Source organism: Pelophylax lessonae (genome assembly GCF_965119305.1).
Source record: "Pelophylax lessonae genome assembly, chromosome: 2".
Classification (NCBI taxonomy): Eukaryota; Metazoa; Chordata; class Amphibia; order Anura; family Ranidae; genus Pelophylax; species Pelophylax lessonae.
Window position 1 is genome coordinate 668,461,431 of NC_138769.1, and position 17,734 is coordinate 668,479,164.

Sequence of the window (17,734 nt, forward strand, 5' to 3'; positions counted from 1 at the left end):
GCACCCAGTATGTCCACTCACCAGTGCACATATACAACAAAGAAAATGGCCTCTGCCCCCACCTATTACTGGCCTTCATAGCAAAGAACACATGGAAGGGCAACGCACGTGAAACAAACAAAGATAAAATTCCCAGTTCAATTTGCCAACCAGTCTGCTTACCAACCAAATTGGCCTGTCTAACAGTTTGCGTCAATTTCAGGAGGGATGGGCCACCTCCAGGTTCACCTGCCCCCTATCTATCCATTAGCTTGCATGTGCTCCCACTGTGGAGACTCTTTAAAATTCATTAGAGTTAGGACTGCAGGTAACAGGGAGCCTTGACGTGGCCCTGCAGCTTTCACATGCGTTTGCAAATGTGTGCTAACTAAACCCCTGTATTGACGCAAACTGTTAGACAGGCCAATTTGGTTGGTAAGCAGACTGGTTGGCAAATTGAACTGGGAATTTTATCTTTGTTTGTTTCATGTGCGTTGCCCTTCCATGTTTTCTTTGCTATGAAGGCCAGTAATAGGTGGGGGCAGAGGCCATTTTCTTTGTTGTATATGTGTACTGGTGAGTGGACATACTGGGTGCCTTTGCTGTAATACTATCAGCTGGGCTTCCATTATGCCCCCAATTACCTTTCAGGAGGGATGGGCCACCTCCAGGTTCACCTGCCCTTTATCTATCCATTAGCTTGCATGTGCTTCCACTGTGGAGACTCTTTAAAATTCATTAGAGTTAGGACTGCAGGTAACAGGGAGCCTTGACGTGGCCCTGCAGCTTTCACATGCGTTTGCAAATGTGTGCTAACTAAACCCCTGTATTGACGCAAACTGTTAGACAGGCCAATTTGGTTGGTAAGCAGACTGGTTGGCAAATTGAACTGGGAATTTTATCTTTGTTTGTTTCACATAACTTATATGTGGTCTGTGTATGTGACCGCACATGATAAAACATCATAGAAATGCCCTGTAAATGCATTGGAAACACATCAAAAGCACATCCCAGTTGCCCCGCTTTAAATGCATCTTACAGTGGTGATTGAAAGTTTGGGCACCCCAGGTTTGTATTAATGTGCATAAAGAAGCCAAGGAAAGATGGAAAAATCTCCAAAAGGCATCAAATTACAGATTAGACATTCTTATAATATGTCAACAAAAGTTAGATTTTATTTCCATCATTGACACTTTCAAAATTACAGAAAACAAAAAAAGGTGTCTGCAAAAGTTTGGGCATCCTGCAGAATTTATAGCATGCACTGCCTTCTTTGCAAGGCTGAGACCTGCCAGTGTCATGGATTGTTCTCAATCATCGTCTGGGAAGGCCAGGTGATGTCAATCTCAAAGGTTTTAAATGCCCAGACTCATCTGACCTTGCCCCAACAATCAGCATCATGGGATCTTCTAAGCAGTTGTCTAGAAAACTGAAACTGAAAATAGTTGACGCTCACAAAGCTGGAGAAGGCTATAAGAAGATAGCAAAGCATTTTCAGATGTCAATATCCTCTGTTTGGAATGTAATTAAGAAATGGCAGTCATCAGGAACAGTGGAAGTTAAAGCAAGATCTGGAAGACCAAGAAAAATATCAGACAGAACAGCTCGCAGGATTGTGAGAAAAACAATTCAAAACCCACGTTTGACTGCACGATCCCTCCAGAAAGATCTGGGAGACACTGGAGTTGTGGTACACTATTCCACTATAAAGAGATACTTGTACAAATATGGTCTTCATGGAAGAGTCATCAGAAGAATACCTCGTCTATGTCCTCACCACAAAAATCAGCGTTTGAACTTTGCAAATGAACATATAAACAAGCTTGATGCATTTTGGAAACAAGTTCTGTGGACCGATGAGGTTAGAATTGAACTTTTTGGCCAGAATGAGCAAAGGTACGTTTAGAGAAGAAGGGGCACAGAATTTAATGAAAAGAACCTCTGTCCAACTGTTAAGCATGGGGTGGATCAATCATGCTTTGGGGTTGTATTGCAGCCAGTGGCACAGGGAACATCTCACGAGTAGAAGGAAAAATGGATTCAATAAAATTTCAGCAAATTTTGGATGGTAACTTGATGCCATCTGTGAAAAAGCTGAAGTTAAAGACAGGATGGCTTCTACAAATGGATAATGATCCTAAACACACCTTGAAATCCACGGGGGATTACATCAAGAGGCGTAAACTGAAGGTTTTGCCATGAGCTTCACAATCTCCTGACCTCAACATAATTGAAAATCTATGGATAGACCTTAAAAGCCAAGAAATCTCAAAGAACTGGAAGACTTTTGTAAGGAAGAATGGGCAAAGTTACCTCAAACAAGAATTGAAAGACTCTTGGCTGGCTACAAAAAGCGCATACCAGCTGTGATACTTGCCAAAGGGGGCAGTACAAGATATTAACTCTGCAGGGTGTCCAAACTTTTGCAGACGCCATTTTTTTGTTTTCTGTTATTTTGAAAGTGTAAATTATGAAAATAAAATCTAACTTTTGTTGACATATTATAAGAATTTCTAATCTGTAATTTGATGCCTTTTGGAGATTTTTCCATCTTTCCTTGGCTTCTTTATGCACATTAATACAAATTTTTACCTGGGGTGCCCAAACTTTCGATCACCACTGTACTATGTCTTAGTGGTTTCTTATTACTCAAAAGGTTATTTTCCCAACCTTTAAAAAAAAAAAAAAAAAAAACTTAAACATTCATTAGGCATCCCCTAAATGACTTGAGTTTATTTTTGAGAGTTAGGAATTTGCAGGTATGTAATCTCTGCTGTAGACTTGGTAAAATCAAGATGTAAACTCTCACACAGAATGTCTTTTTGGTAAACACCTCCCAGTAGCACTGCCTGATACATGTTTAATAGATTAAACAAGCTTATAAGGACTTTGTGCAGACAAACCTAGCAGAAAAAGCTACCCGGATTTGGGCAGACCCAAGGACAACTGTCATTTGGACACTGAAGTTTGTTAATATTTTCCCCCATCATCAACAGATTCTTAGTGTTATAAATATGCTTCCTGAAATACTACTTGGCCACACCTTACATTTTTTATTAAGTTAGTTGTAGGTACATTTTTGCGCCAATATTTTGCATTACTGTTTGTTCAAAAATGCTTTTTATGTTATTTTCATCTTGTTGCAAGCATTAAAAAGGAAAGGCACACTTAAAAAAAAAAAAAGTATATATATATATATATATATATATATATATATATATTTTCTTTCCAAAATACATAGGTACACTATTTAACAACTTCCAGCCTGGGCCTTTTCTGCCACTTTTTGTTCACATCATGTAACAATCAGTATTTTTTGCTAGAAAATGACTTAGAACCCCCAAATATTATACAGGTACATCTCATAAAATTAGAATATCATCAAAAAGTTAATTTATTTTAGTAATTCAAATAAAAAAGTGAAATTTTGATGATTATGGCTTACAGCTAGTGAAAACCCAAAATTCTGTATCTCAGAGAATTAGAATATTACATAAAACCAATAAACAAATCATCAAAATTAAAAGAAAAAAAATGCTTGAAATGTATTAATGTGTGTGTAATGCATCTAAATAAAATATATGTGCCGTGTCTCACTTTTTAAATTTAATCACTGCAATAAATTAACCTTTTAAAGATTTTCAAATTTTATGAGATACACCTGTATATTTTTAAAGCAGACCCTCTATAGAATAAATTGGTGGGTTTGGCAGTTTTTTATGTCACACAGCATTTGCACAGTTTTTCAGATGCAATTTGTTGGGAAAAAATACACTTTTTTAATACAAATAAACACAATACATAACCCACTTTTTTTAAATATAAAAGATGAAGTTATGCTGAATAAATAGATACCAAATATGTAATGCTTTAACCACTTGCTGACCGCCCCACGCAGATTAAGTGTGGCAGGGCGGCTCGGCTGCGCATAATCACGTAGATCTACACACGGTCTTCCCTGTGATTAGACACAGCAGGAGCCAGACCGCGGTCTTCACAGAAACTGACAGAAGAGCCACCTGCCGATGTAAACAAAGCAGGTGGCTCTTCTGTCACACAGGCAGGGAGATATCATGTGTTTCAGTTAAGCTGAAACACCGATCTCTCTGTGCCTGTCACAGAGCCCTCCCCCACAGTTAGTAAGCACAAATAGGCATACATTTAACCCTTTGATCACCCCCAGTATTAACCCCTTCCCTGCCAGTGCCATTTATACAGTAGCAGTGCCCTTTATTTAGCACTGATTACTGTATTAATGTCACTGTTCCCCAAAAAAGTGTCAAAAATGTCAGTTAGGGGTCCGATCTGTCCGCCACAATGTTGCAGTCCTGCTAAAAATCGCTGATCACCGCTAATACTAATAAAAACAAAAAAAGTCCAAAAATCTATCCCGTAGTTTGTAAACGCTATAACTTTTGCGCAAACCAATTAAAATACGCTTTTTGTGATTTTATTAACAAAAATATGCAGCAGAATACAAATTGGCCTAAACTGTTAGAAAAAAAATTGGATTTTTAAATTTTTTTATTGGGAATATTTTATAGCCAAAAGTTAAATTTAAGCAGAAAATTGTCGCTCCTTTTTTGTTTATAGCGCAAAATCTAAAAACCACAGAGGTGTTCAAATACCTCCAAAAGAAAGCTCTATTGTGGGAAAAAAGGGCATTAATTGTATTTGGGTACAGCATCATACAACCGCACAATTGTTAAAGTAACACTGTGCCGCATCGAAAAAAATGGCCTGGTCATTAAGGGGGGTAAAACCTTCCAGGGCTGAAGTGGTTAAAATTGCGTGCGTCCCTGCATCGGCGACAAACTACGATGCAAACATCCTTGTGACAGCAATAGGCATGTGACAGGTCCTCTTTGTGGAGAAATCTGCGATTTATAACCTCAAATCCCTCCTCTGCACTTGGTGTTTTTTTAATGCCTTTGGTTTTAAAACACAAAAATTCTGCAGATGGTTTCCGAATAATGTAGTGTTATGTCATCGCTTCTGGGTTACTATTACAAACAGCCGATCAAAGCTGATCTCTGCTTTGCTTGGTTGTCCGGCCAGCCGGCGGATGCCCTGGCTGGTGGCTTGGGTCTCCCGGTGGGAAGGGAGAGCATGAGAGAGCCGTGAAAAACAGCGGGAGGGGGCATATCCCCTCACACGGCTTCTAATAGCAATCAAGTGGCTGGGTAGCTGCTCCAGTTGCTGTTACAAGAAAGCTGACAGATGGCTCTAAAAAGCAATACCGGGGTGATGCCTGCAGCTGCAGGCATCATACTTGGTATAACCATTGAAAGTTCAGCGGCGTACAGGTATGTCACTGGACAGGAATTGGTTAATACAAGAAACCTATGTTTGTTATCATAATAAATAGGAAACATGAGCACTTATATCTACACCAGGGGTGGCCAACATTTAGAAGAGCGAGGGCCACTGGTAATCAGTCGGGGGCCACAAGGAGCTGAGCGGGCGGAAGACAGGTCTGAGTCATCTCCGCATAGGCAGAGCGGACACAGACAAAGCCCACTCTACTCTATAGGCCCTCCAATCAGATCCGCCCAGATGGAAGAGGACAGATCCCCTTCTGTTATATTTAGCAGATCAAATTGGAGGTAGGCAGGTGTAAACAGACACAAGTCCACCATAGAGGTGAAGGGAGGGCCAGACTGGGTCCTGAAAATGAACAGGCGGACCAGATCTGACCAATCATGTGAAAGAGGCATAAGCCTGCTTATATGTTGATACGCTGTTGTTTTTTTCTGCACCGTGAGTGCAGCGCAGTACACCTGTAGCTTTCCTGTGAGTTAGCTGCTTTTTGCCATAGACTTCTATTGTATTCTGCAGGTGTGGTGCACTTTCTGAAAGTACACTAAAGGCCCATACACACGATAAGAAAATCTGAAGGGAAATTTCGTCCGACGACGATCTGCCGATTTTCGGATTGTTAGTATGGTGCTTTCGACAGCCGACTCCGACTTTTCGGCTGACAAAATCCTGATGTGCAGGCTATAAAATTTTTGTTGTCCGTAATACAACGTCCGATTTTCGTCTCATTAGTACAGATTTTGACAGAAAAAAATCTTAAGAGCAAGACTAGGCATGCTCAGAGACAAAAGAACACATGCAAAGCAATCCAACACATGAAATCACTTCTGAAGTAGAATTCTGTCTTACAGGGAAAATTCGTATGAAAAAAACTCTTCACTTTCCACATCAGACTAGCATGCCACAAAAAAACGGGCGCCAGATCTTTCGATAATCTGATCGTGTGTACGGGGCTTAAAACTCCTGCATTCAGTTTTAGTGCACTTTTAGAAAATGCACCAAACTCACAGGTAATGACAGAAGTCTATGGCTCAGCGCAGGTAACCCGCAGGTACACTTCACTGTACCTTAAAATCAGTTTGAAAGAAGCCCAGAGTAATCAGTGCAGAACTAAAAGAGATATACCCATTAAAGGTAAATGTATGGAGATATCCGCCCTCAAATCATATGATGGCAATGATGAATCAAAATAAAGCAGCCAGCATAAAATTGTTGGTTACAAATAAAAATACATAAAACATCCATATGCAGCGCTAAAAGCAAAAAACAAAGTAGTCCATATAGAGTGATGAAAGGAAGAGACCCCTGCACAAGGTTCAGTATGAAATTAAAGCACACCACACCACAGTGTTAATCCAATCTCCTTGCCAGAGATATACCCATTGCTATGGGATTTTAACCACTTCTGGACCAGAAAGATTCGCCCCCTAATGACCAGGCCATTTTTTGCAATTCGGCACTGCGTTACTTTAACTGACAATTGCGCAGCTGTGCAACACTGTACCCAAAAAAATTGACGCCTTTTTTTCCCCACAAACAGGGCTTTCTTTTGGTGGTATTTGATCACCTTTGCACTTTCTTTGATTATGCGCTATAAACAAAAAAATAGCGACAATTTTGAAAAAAAAAAAAAAAAGCAGTATTTTTCACTTTCTGCTATATAACATTCCCAATAAAAAAAAAATTAAAATCAAATTTTTTCATCATTTTTGGCCAATTTGTATTTTACCACATATTTTTGGTAAAAAAAAATCCCAATAAGTGTATTTTGATTGGTTTGCGCAAAAGTTATCTCATCTCCAAACTAGGGGAAAGATTTATGTCATTTTTATTTTATTTTTTTTACTAGTAATGGCGGCCATCTGTAATTTTTAGTGGGACTGCGACATTGCAGTGGACAGATCAGTCCCCTAACTGACATTTTTGACACAAATATGCACTGTTAATAATGACACTGGCAGGGAAGGGGTTAACACCAGGGGCGATCAAAGGGTTAAATGTGTAGCTAGAGGGTGATGCTCAACTGTGTATGGGCCAGACTTGGTGGATGGAAACAGGGTTCCTGTGTTCCGAGATAACAGGAACACAAGAGCCCTGTTTCAATCAGTGACAGATGAGCGGTGTGCTGTGTTTACATTGGCACACCACCTTCTGTCAGTCCCTGCAGTGATCGCTGGGTTCCCATCGCGGCTGCTTAGCTGCAGGGCTAGGCAGTGGGCTCGCAAACGCACGCGTGCCCGACACCTGCTCCCGCGAGCCGACGTACCCATACTTCAGTTTGCGCAGAAGAGCCTTTAAGAGGTCTTTAAGTGGTTAATAAAAAGCTTACCTTTGAACACAATGTTCACTTCAGGAATCACCCTGCAGGTATCATTGGCTTTTGCTGTCCCATGCAGAGTGCATTTGGTATCACTCCGCCTATGACAGGAGTCAGCACTATACAGGAAGTATCAGGTCTGCTCTCTACTGCAGCTGCTTGCTTCCTCTACTGCCAGTTTGATTCTCAACACTGACGCTCTAGGATGACGAGTTGGGAACCTGCGATTTAGGATTGCCGACCCGCTATCTCAGAGCAGAAATTGGGCAACCCTGATCTACGCTAATATTTTTTTTTTCTTTTAACATGATCACTTAAAACTGAAAAAAAAACTGGTTTATTCCTTTTTTTTTTTTTTTTTTTTTTACAGTGCCTTGAAAAAGTATTTGTAACCCTTGAAATTTTCTACATTTTATCATGTTACAACCAAAAACGTAAATGTATTTTATTGGGATTTTATATGATAGACCAACACAAAGTGGCATATAATTGTGAAGTGGAAGGAAAATGATAAATGGTTTTCAAAATTTTTTTACAAATGAATATCTGAAAAGTGTGGCGTGCATTTGTATTCATCCCCCCTGAGTCAATACTTTGTAGAACCACCTTTCTCTGCAATTACAGCTGCAAGTAATTTTGGGGATGTCTCTGCCAACTTTAGAGATGGACATTTTTGCCCATTTTCTTTTCAAAATAGCTCAAGGTCTGTCAGATTGGATGGAGAGCGTCTGTGAACAGCAATTTTCAAGTCTTGCCACAGATTCTCAATTGGTTTTAGGTCTGGACTTTGACTGGGCCATTCCAACACATAAATATGCTTTGATCTAAACCATTCCATTGTAGCTCTGGCTGTATGTTTAGGGTCGTTGTCCTGCTGGAAGGTGAACCTCCATGCCAGTCTCAAGTCTTTTGCAGACTCTAACAGGTAAGATTGCCCTGTATTTGGCGCCATCCATCTTCCCATCAACTCTGACCAGCTTCCCTGTCCCTGCTGAAGAAAAGCTTCCCCACAACATGATGCTGCCACCACTATGTTTCAAGTGGGGGGTGGTGTGTTTAGGGTGATGTGCCGTGTTAGCGTTTTGCTTTTATGGCAAAAAGTTCAATTTTGGTCTCAGCTGACCAGCGCACCTTCTTCTACATGTTTTCTGTGTCCCCCACATGGCTTCTCACAAACTGCAAATTAGACTTCTTATGGCTTTCTTTCAACAATGGCTTTCTTCTTGCCAGTCTTCCATAAAGACCAGATTTGTGGAGTGCACAATAATAGTTGTCATGTGTACAGATTCTCCCACCTGAGCTGTGGATCATTGCAGCTCCTCCAGAGTTACCATGGACCACTTGGCTGCTTCTCTGAATAATGCTTCCCTTGCCCGGCGTGCCAGTTATGGTGGACACCATGTCTTGGTAGGTTTCCAGTTGTGTCATACTCTTTCCATTTTTGGATGATGGATTGAACAGTGCTCCATGAGATGTTAAAATCTTGGGATAAAATGGAGGCTCTGGGATTTATTCATTGCCTCTGAGGAGTGAATCACCCTGTTGGGGGCGTAGCTCCACACCTGGAGGACTGGGATTCTGTGGATCTAGCGAAATTTTCGGTTGGCAACTCTGTAGCCGGAAGCTTGCGGATCGATAGCCCCTCATCCTTCCTATCACCCCCCTTTTTTTCCCCTCTCTCTTCACCCTCTATCCCTCTGGTACTTCATTCTCTCTACTTTCTTACTTTTACCTTTCACTTAGTTTCTTACCAAAAAGAAACACTCTGGACTTGGCACCCTTTGTTACATATATTTGAGGAGTTTGTTTACCTCCTTCCCTACCTCCTTCCCTTACACGTACAGATTCGTTACTGTTGTAGAATTGCCTGTGAGTTGGAAGATGTTTACCTTTGCTGTTGGTTTTACCTGCTATCTCCTATTGTTATTTCTGCGCCCATTATCCGGATGTTAATAAAAAAAACTATATTTGCAAAAAAAAATTAAAAATCTTATTTATATTTTCTTATAACCTAACCTGCTTTAAACTTCTCCACAACTTTATCCCTGACCTGTCCTTGGTCTTCATGATGCTGTTTGCTCACTAAGGCTCCTAACAAACCTCTGAGGGCTTGACAGAACAGCTGTATTTATACTGAGATTACATTACACACAGGTGGACTCTATTTACTAATTAGGTGACTTCTGAAGGCAATTGGTTCCACTAGATTTTAGTTAGGGGTATCAGAGTAAAGGGGTCAGCATATAAATGCACGTCATACTTTATTTGTAAAAACATTTTAAAACCATTTATCATTTTTCTTCCACTTCACAATTATGTGTCACTTTGTGTTGGTCTATCACATACAATCCAAACAAAATACATTTACGTTTTTGGTTGTAACATGACAAAATGTGAAAAATGTTAAGGGGTACGAATACTTTTTTAAGGCACTGTACTGCTTTCTTTTTTTTTTTTTTTTTTTAAATATGTAGACGAATAAATAATTTTTTAATACAATACTAATACAAGTAAGAAATGTGTATCTCCAAATGTATGCTCACTTCTCTATCATTAATATTGTAGATAAAAAAAAAAAAGCAAAAGTGATATACGCTCTCAATTTTTATAGTTTGCATTTAAAAGTGTAAAACTTGCACCTGTATAACAATTTGGACCCAGCAATTTACCACCCAATTCTTGGATAATATTTTAATGAAAGAAATAATCTATTTGAGAATAATATTCCACCTGTATTTGTACTTTAATGCCATTAAATTTCAGAGTGCACCTAAGAAACAAGGGGACATGACATCAGACATTATTTCAGTTTAATAACTAGGCATATACATATTAAAAATCATGTTCTGCAGAGGAAGTGCTTAATTAAAATTAAACATTGCATTGCTCGTTTTAATTATTTTCTTTGAAAATTATGGTTTGTTTGCAGCACATGTGTCAACAACAGCATAATAAATAGCATGCTGGAAATTGGATAATTGTAATAATTACGCTGATTTTGTGTAGACAGTAAACATTCTGTTCAGCGGCTCTTGCACTGAAAAGAATAACTTTAAAGTAAATCTGTGCCCAGACTATGCAAACTAAAGTATGCATATATTTTTTGAACAAGCAGTAATAGCACTTTTAAACAAGCCTTTACACATTGGCAGCCATAGACTATAGGTATAGAGGAATATATCCTTAAAATTCACAATAGAGGCACTGAAATCTTAGGCTTAATGCCCATTAATTTTTGGATACATAGGCAGGGTCTGGTGTAAAAATGATGATGTTTTTTGCATCCAGGGAGCCATAGATGGCTCATACAGCTGTATATAGAGCCAATAACTGTATGGACATGTACCTGTGTAAACACCAATGCTTTTCACACATGTGTACATGACATATTTCTCCAAAGTGATACTTCTGCATCTGCAGAATATGTCATCTGGCCATGTGTGAGTAAATGCTGATGCAAAAAAATAGGAGGGTTTACACAAGTACAAGCGCTTGCAGCTATTCACCTCTGTAGACACCTGTACATACCACTGTTGGGGAAAAAAGTCAGAATATTTATGCCATATCCCACCTGTACCTCCCAACCTCAATGGGCATGAGGCCTTAGCTTTCTGCAGTCTGCCAGCCCTCTGATTTAAATAACCAGAAGATTTGTTTTGCCACTTGTCTATCAATGCCGTTTATAAGCAGCGGATGGTAACCCCCATCTGATTTTTTCACAGCCTACCCAAGCTAATACTCTCAACATTTATCATGGGCTCCTCTGTCCTACCTGTGGGCCAGGAACCATCATAGTGGGTGTTGGTGGGTAAAACATAGGGAGATCAAAGAACATCTGTTCACTGATCTCCACTCTGGTGCACTCAGAAGTATTATGGGGTGTGTTTACTAAATGCAAATCCAATTCGCACTGCAAGTGCACTTGGAAGTGCAGTCGCTGTAGATCTGAGTGGAAGATCTGAAATGAGGGGAGACTCTGCTGATTTCTATTATCCAATTATATGCAAGCAAAAATGCTGTTTTTTTTTTTTTTTTGCTTGGATGTCCCCCTCAGATCTACAGTGGCTGCACTTCCAAGTACACTTGTAGTACACAGTGCTTTTAGTAAATAAACCTCTATGTCACTTCCAGGTTTGCCTCTGACTTTTCTCAACCACTATGGCCAGCATGATCACTGCTCCATTAGCTTCAGTGGAATATAGGGGGAGACAAAAGGGGTCCAATAGTCCCCTGATGTTTCAGTAAAGAGAAGCTCTCATTACAGTAAGCTATCACATAAGGGGCTGTTGTGATAGCAATAAATAATTACAAAACAACAATGATTGTGCTACACATGTTACACATCATCACAAACATTGGGATGAGTACAATGAGTACATTCATTCTAGGGTTATCTTTCATGGTAAACTGATAACTTGCAAAGGCTTTTAAAGTGAGGCCTATGGACAATTTTAGGTACAGAACTTTGCCACTGTTTTAGGGCCATGTGTAATTTTAAGGCTTAACTTGTTGGACATCTATTCACTGTCACAATTTGTTTAGAAATTTAGTTGTGAATGTTTGACATTCAAAATTATCTAAATTAATCAAATTTAGTTGATTCAACTTGTTTTTGCTGTATTAACATAAAAATCAAGTTGTGTAGGCATCCCCTATATTATGTTTAGCCATATTAATAGGTGAACACTACATTTTTTATGATACAAATAAATTAATATAATTTAGTCAGCTTCAAATCCATTATGTTTAAAGTATAAAGTCCCTTATCTTCTTAGATTCAACACCAGAAACTTTGATTGAACCCATGAAGTGCTCTCCAAATTAGTATAACTGTTCCTAAGTGAATAGCCAGTTATTATGATGTGCTATTTTGCGCTCTCTTAGGGCTCTTTCACACGGGCGCTCCGTATGTCCGCAAATCATCCTATTTTTTTGCGGATGATTTGTGGACATAATGTAAGTCTATGGCATTGCGGATGTCAGCGGAATACCATCCGCTGACATCCGATTTTCTTCCTGTCAGTTCTGTTCCGTTTTTTGGAACGGAACAGAACCCTATTTTTCTTCCGTTCAGAAAACGGAAAGGAAGGAAAATCGGATGTCAGCGGTGTCATCCGCTGACATCCGCAATCCCCATAGACTTACATTATGTCCGCATATCATCCGCAAACGGATGGGATGATATGCGGGCATACGGAGCGGATGACAGAAATGTCATCCGCTCCGTGGAAAAAAAAAAGGACCGCAGCGGAGCTTTCACACGGAGAGGCCGTGTGAAAGAGCCCTTAGGGTGTACCTAATTTAATAATACATTCACCAATAAAATGAACTTGACAGCCTTGGCCACCTTCTCCACCTAGTTCCATCCTACCACATGCCTCGTTATCTTTTCCTATTACTTCAAAGTGAACACTATAGTGGGTTGTACTGTATATATTTTCTACCTAATGGTGGTCAGGCATCAAAAAAATTTATATAAGTTTTTTTTTTTTTTTCTAGTCAGGTACATTTAAAATCTTGCATATAAATATTTTGTGTCACAATAAACCAGTGTATGTAACATTTTACAGATTACCTTTACCACCATAAACTTAAAATTGAAATTCACTAAGCTCCCTCCCCTCATTCTGCATGGCTCAATTTCAGGCTGAGACCAAGGGTTTGATAGAACAAAGGAGTAGAGCAAGTTCACTTTCAAAGTGATTTTTTACCTTTTTTTAGTAAAAGTGGTGAAGCAACAGGAAAATTCACTTTGCAGAGATTATCCAATAATGTTCAAGGGAAATTTAAAAAAAAATGATTTTTTTGCATACACATGGGGGTTTATTTATTCAAACTGGAGAGTAAAAAAATCTGGTACAGCTTTGCATAGTAGCCAATCAGCTTCTAACTTCAGTTTGTTCAATTAAGCTTTGACAAAAAAAAAAAAGAAAACTGGAAGCTGATTGGTTGCAGATCTGCTATAGATTTTGCACTCTCCAGTTTTAGTAAATCAACCCTATAGTTGGATGATTGAAATCAAAACAACTTCACGTCATTCAATACCCTAAATTAATTTTCTCTTAGCTTAGTAAATGAGGTAAAGTTGTGTTGAATTTAGACATCCAATCATGTACAAGCAATAATTATTTTTTTTTTGTTAATTTTTCATGCATAAGGGTTTTTTCATTTTGCTTTACCTCATTAATTCGTATAAGTGAAGATTCAGTTTGCAAAGTGAAAATTCACTTTTAAAGCGAACATGTTTTACTCCTTTAATAAATAAGGGTCATTGTGTGTGAAAGAAGATAACTACTGCTTCACTGTCATATTTGAATAAAGTCAGTATATATCCAGTTCAGTTCCAGAGCAATATTTTTTGTATGTCGCATACATGTAAAAATGTTACTTTTTGGCAATATAATTAATTAAACCCCCAGAGCATTATATATTTTCTGAAAGCAGAGGCCCTGTAAAATAAAAAGGGGATAGTTGCAAATGTTTGTTTTACATGATATTTGCGCAACTGTTTATTTAATGCAAAATATCCATTTTTGGTTAAAATATAAAAGATTAGGTTGCATTGAGTAAATAGATACCAAACATTCTATGTTATAAAATTGTGTGTGTCCACAATATCGCCATAAACTATGGTGCTCAAAAATCACCATAGGTGACACTTTAAAAGCCTTTACAGCTCATCAATTCACAGTTAACTAGGATCTCTTGTGCTAGAATTAATGTTCTCACTCACTTCTGTCACATTCGTGGCAATATGCACACGTGTGGTGTTACCATGGTTTACATTCAAACCCTAGGCTTACGTTTGCAATTGCGCAGGTGTGTAGGGGGGTTTCAGCAAATATTTTACAGTTCAATATAATTCATAATTTTCTTTTTTTTTTATCTTTTATTGTTTAATTTATTTTTACTTGATTGCTATCACAAGGGGTAATTAAACCCCTATTTGATAGCATTGGGCAGGGGACAGGTACTCTTTATGAATACATTAGGGACCTAATAGACCCCAATGGCTCCCCTGCCATTCACACCACTGATCAGCTTGGTTAGATGTGTCCCCTGGCTGTACTGGCCAGGAAAGGGTGCATATGAAACTGGAAGTGACATCACTTCTGGTTTCATTGTTTACACGTGAGATCGAGGCATGGATTTTCCTCGGTCTCACAGAAATCTCTCTCCCCCAGACGGCGGGTATATTCCCAGGCATTGGTAAGCGCAGGACAGCCCAGGAACCATGGGAGGAGGGGGGCCGCTGGCGGGAGGGGGAGCACCACACTGCCGGCTCTGTGAAAGTGATCGGCAGCTATGGAGCTGCCACATCACTTTCACTTTGAAGACAGTCACAGACTAAACAAAACCCACACAGGCTGATGGCTTTGTGTGGGTTTGTGATTAAAGGTTCACTCTTTGGACGTACATAGTATGCCCATAGAGCTGAATTGGATATTTTCCAATTTTTTATTTTTCTAATGTATTTATTGTAGTCAAACAATTTTCAGTTTGGCAGTGTGCGGAGTTTTTGGCCTATTACAGGCAGTCCCCTGGGTTCCAAACAAGATAGGGACTGTAAGCATGTTCTTAACCTCCCTGGCGGTATGATTATGTCTGGAATTACATACCAAAAGCGGTACAATTCTTTTCATGGAAATTTGGCGTTATGTATTATAGGCCTACAATTCTTAGTAATTACTGACTTAAACCTGACCAAAACAAGACTCTAGTAGACATCCCAGATGTGATAAATTTGAAACACAAACGCATGAATTATAATCGAATCAATAATATTATTTTATTATTTAATATATAATATATATAATAAAATTATATTATTGATTAGATTATAATTCATGCATTATATATTATATATAGATATGTGTGTGTGTGTGTGTGTATATATATATATATATATATATATATATATACATATATATATATATATATATATACACACACATATATATATATATATAATATATAACGCATGAATTATAATTGAATCAATAATATAATTTTATATATATGTGTGTGCGTGCATATTATATATATATATATATATATATATATATGCATGTATATATATATATATATATATATATGCATATATATATGCATATATATATATATATATATATATATATATATATATATGCATATATATATATATATATATATATATACACACATATATATATATATATATATATATATATATATATATATATATATATATATATATATATATAATATAAAGTGTGTTTTGTGTAACGTTTTTTTTTTTTTTTTTTGAATTTCCCTCCCTAGTTCCGCTCCCATGCAACATTGCTGCTGCAGGGAACGGAACTAGGAAGTGATCGTACCGACGGAGGGACGGAGGAGCGGCGGGACTCTCGGCTGGCGGTCACAGCAATGAGAGATCATCGCTGGATCGCCAGGATAAGGTAAGAGAAGCTCCGCTGCGCTCTCTGCAATCCACCCCGAGCGTGACTCGGGGTTACCGCTCCTGCAATGAAAAATCAACCCCGAGTCACGCTCGGGATTACCGCTAAGGCGGTTAAGTTGAATTTGCATGTAAGTCAAGACAGGTTTTTTGGATAGCATAGGGAAGGGTTAACACCCCTGTAACATTTGTTTTGCTGTCTATGCCCCTGTTCAGAAGATTTCCCTTCACTTTCTGTCCCTGTGACAATTGGATTTTAAAAATTTTGGGTTTTTGTAGAAACGAGTATTGGTGACACAGCTCCAGTGGAGACACCTTTTTCCCATGATAACTCTTACAGGAGTGAATTTCCCTTCTTAGCGGTAGATTTCCTCTCACTTCTTGTTGTCTCCCTCGGTTTGTAAGTAGGAGTCATTTTAAGTCGGATGTTTGTAACCCAGGTACCGCCTATACTTACTCAAATCGTGAAAAAAGAAACGTATACCATATACCTCACATTTTGAGAGTCATAAAATGCACCCTTCTTCAGGGCCCAAGTCAACGTAACCTTCCTAAAACCGCTAGGTGAAAAATGGCTGATAATGTTAGCAGACTGTGCAACCTTGGAAATAGCCCTGTTGTTACCTATTGTATTTTTGTCATGTTTGATGTCCCTTAACTTTGACATAGTCACAGTTTTCAGTATGGTACAGTTGGAACAGAATCCGTACATATAATAATGACCCATTTTTTCATATGCTTATTTGTTTTAGGTGCTGAGGTTTGTGCCTGAAGGTGGCTATAATAAGAAAAAAAGTGGCAAGAATATGGCTATCATAGACATCCAACTGGAGCATCATGAAAGATGTGATTGTATCTGCAGTTCAAGACCACCTCGATAAAAAAAAAACAAAATGTACAGTGAGAAATAATGGAATAAGTTCTTACTGATTCGTGGACTTTTGCTGAACTGTCATGATTGCCTTCCATGGAATCAGGATTTAATTGACTTTCAGATTTCAATATGTGTTGTGCTTGAGGATAATCTCACTCTGCTTGTTAACATAATTGTTGCACATCGCGTGCAGTCTATTAGCCTTAAAGTGTACCTGTCATCATCAAGCAATGAACTCACATATTTTGTTAGCTGAAAAAGGTGTTTAGAAGAGTAGAAGACAGTTCACAATGAACTAAAAAATGGCACAAATTGTTCATTGCGATGTTATTGGTTCTAATCCATTTCTTAAGCGCCATAAGCCCAAATTAAGGTTTGTCTCACCAATTTTATTCCTTCTGGTTTGAATAACAGGGACCCTATAGATCTGCAAATAACCACCTTCAAAAAGAAAAACATCTTACAACTTTAAACAAGACTTTGATTCTGATGCATCATTTGTATTTGCTCACAAACTTTCCTGGTAATAATGTACTAAAGACGTTTTTTTTTTTTTTTACATTGACCTGAAAGCTTGCGTTCCATCGAAACATCCAGTCTTGTTCAGGGGATAATTCTGTTTTTTAACATTTCAGTGTGGTCATAAGAGGTCTATATTTAGCTTTAGTAAATCTGCACTGTCTGCATTTGGGTTTGTGCCGATAGACAAATGAAGTGTGATTTCAGGTCCATTCCATTAGCATTTCACTGATGATCAGTTGCAAAAGCTTCTGAAATCATTCAGAGATTCATTGACAGGTGCAGTTGA

At 38.4% G+C, this 17,734-nt stretch overlaps 1 protein-coding gene across 1 annotated transcript in view; it reads left to right on the forward strand.

Moving 5' to 3' along the window:
* Nucleotides 1–17,347, forward strand: part of PDGFD (platelet derived growth factor D) — a 443,240-nt gene extending 425,893 nt beyond the window's left edge. Inside the window, exon 7 of the mRNA XM_082244812.1 lies at nucleotides 16,805–17,347. Coding sequence (XP_082100938.1) covers nucleotides 16,805–16,933 — 129 coding nt within the window. The 3' untranslated portion in view covers nucleotides 16,934–17,347. The remainder of the gene's footprint in view (nucleotides 1–16,804) is intronic.
* Nucleotides 17,348–17,734: the final 387 nt, after the last annotated feature.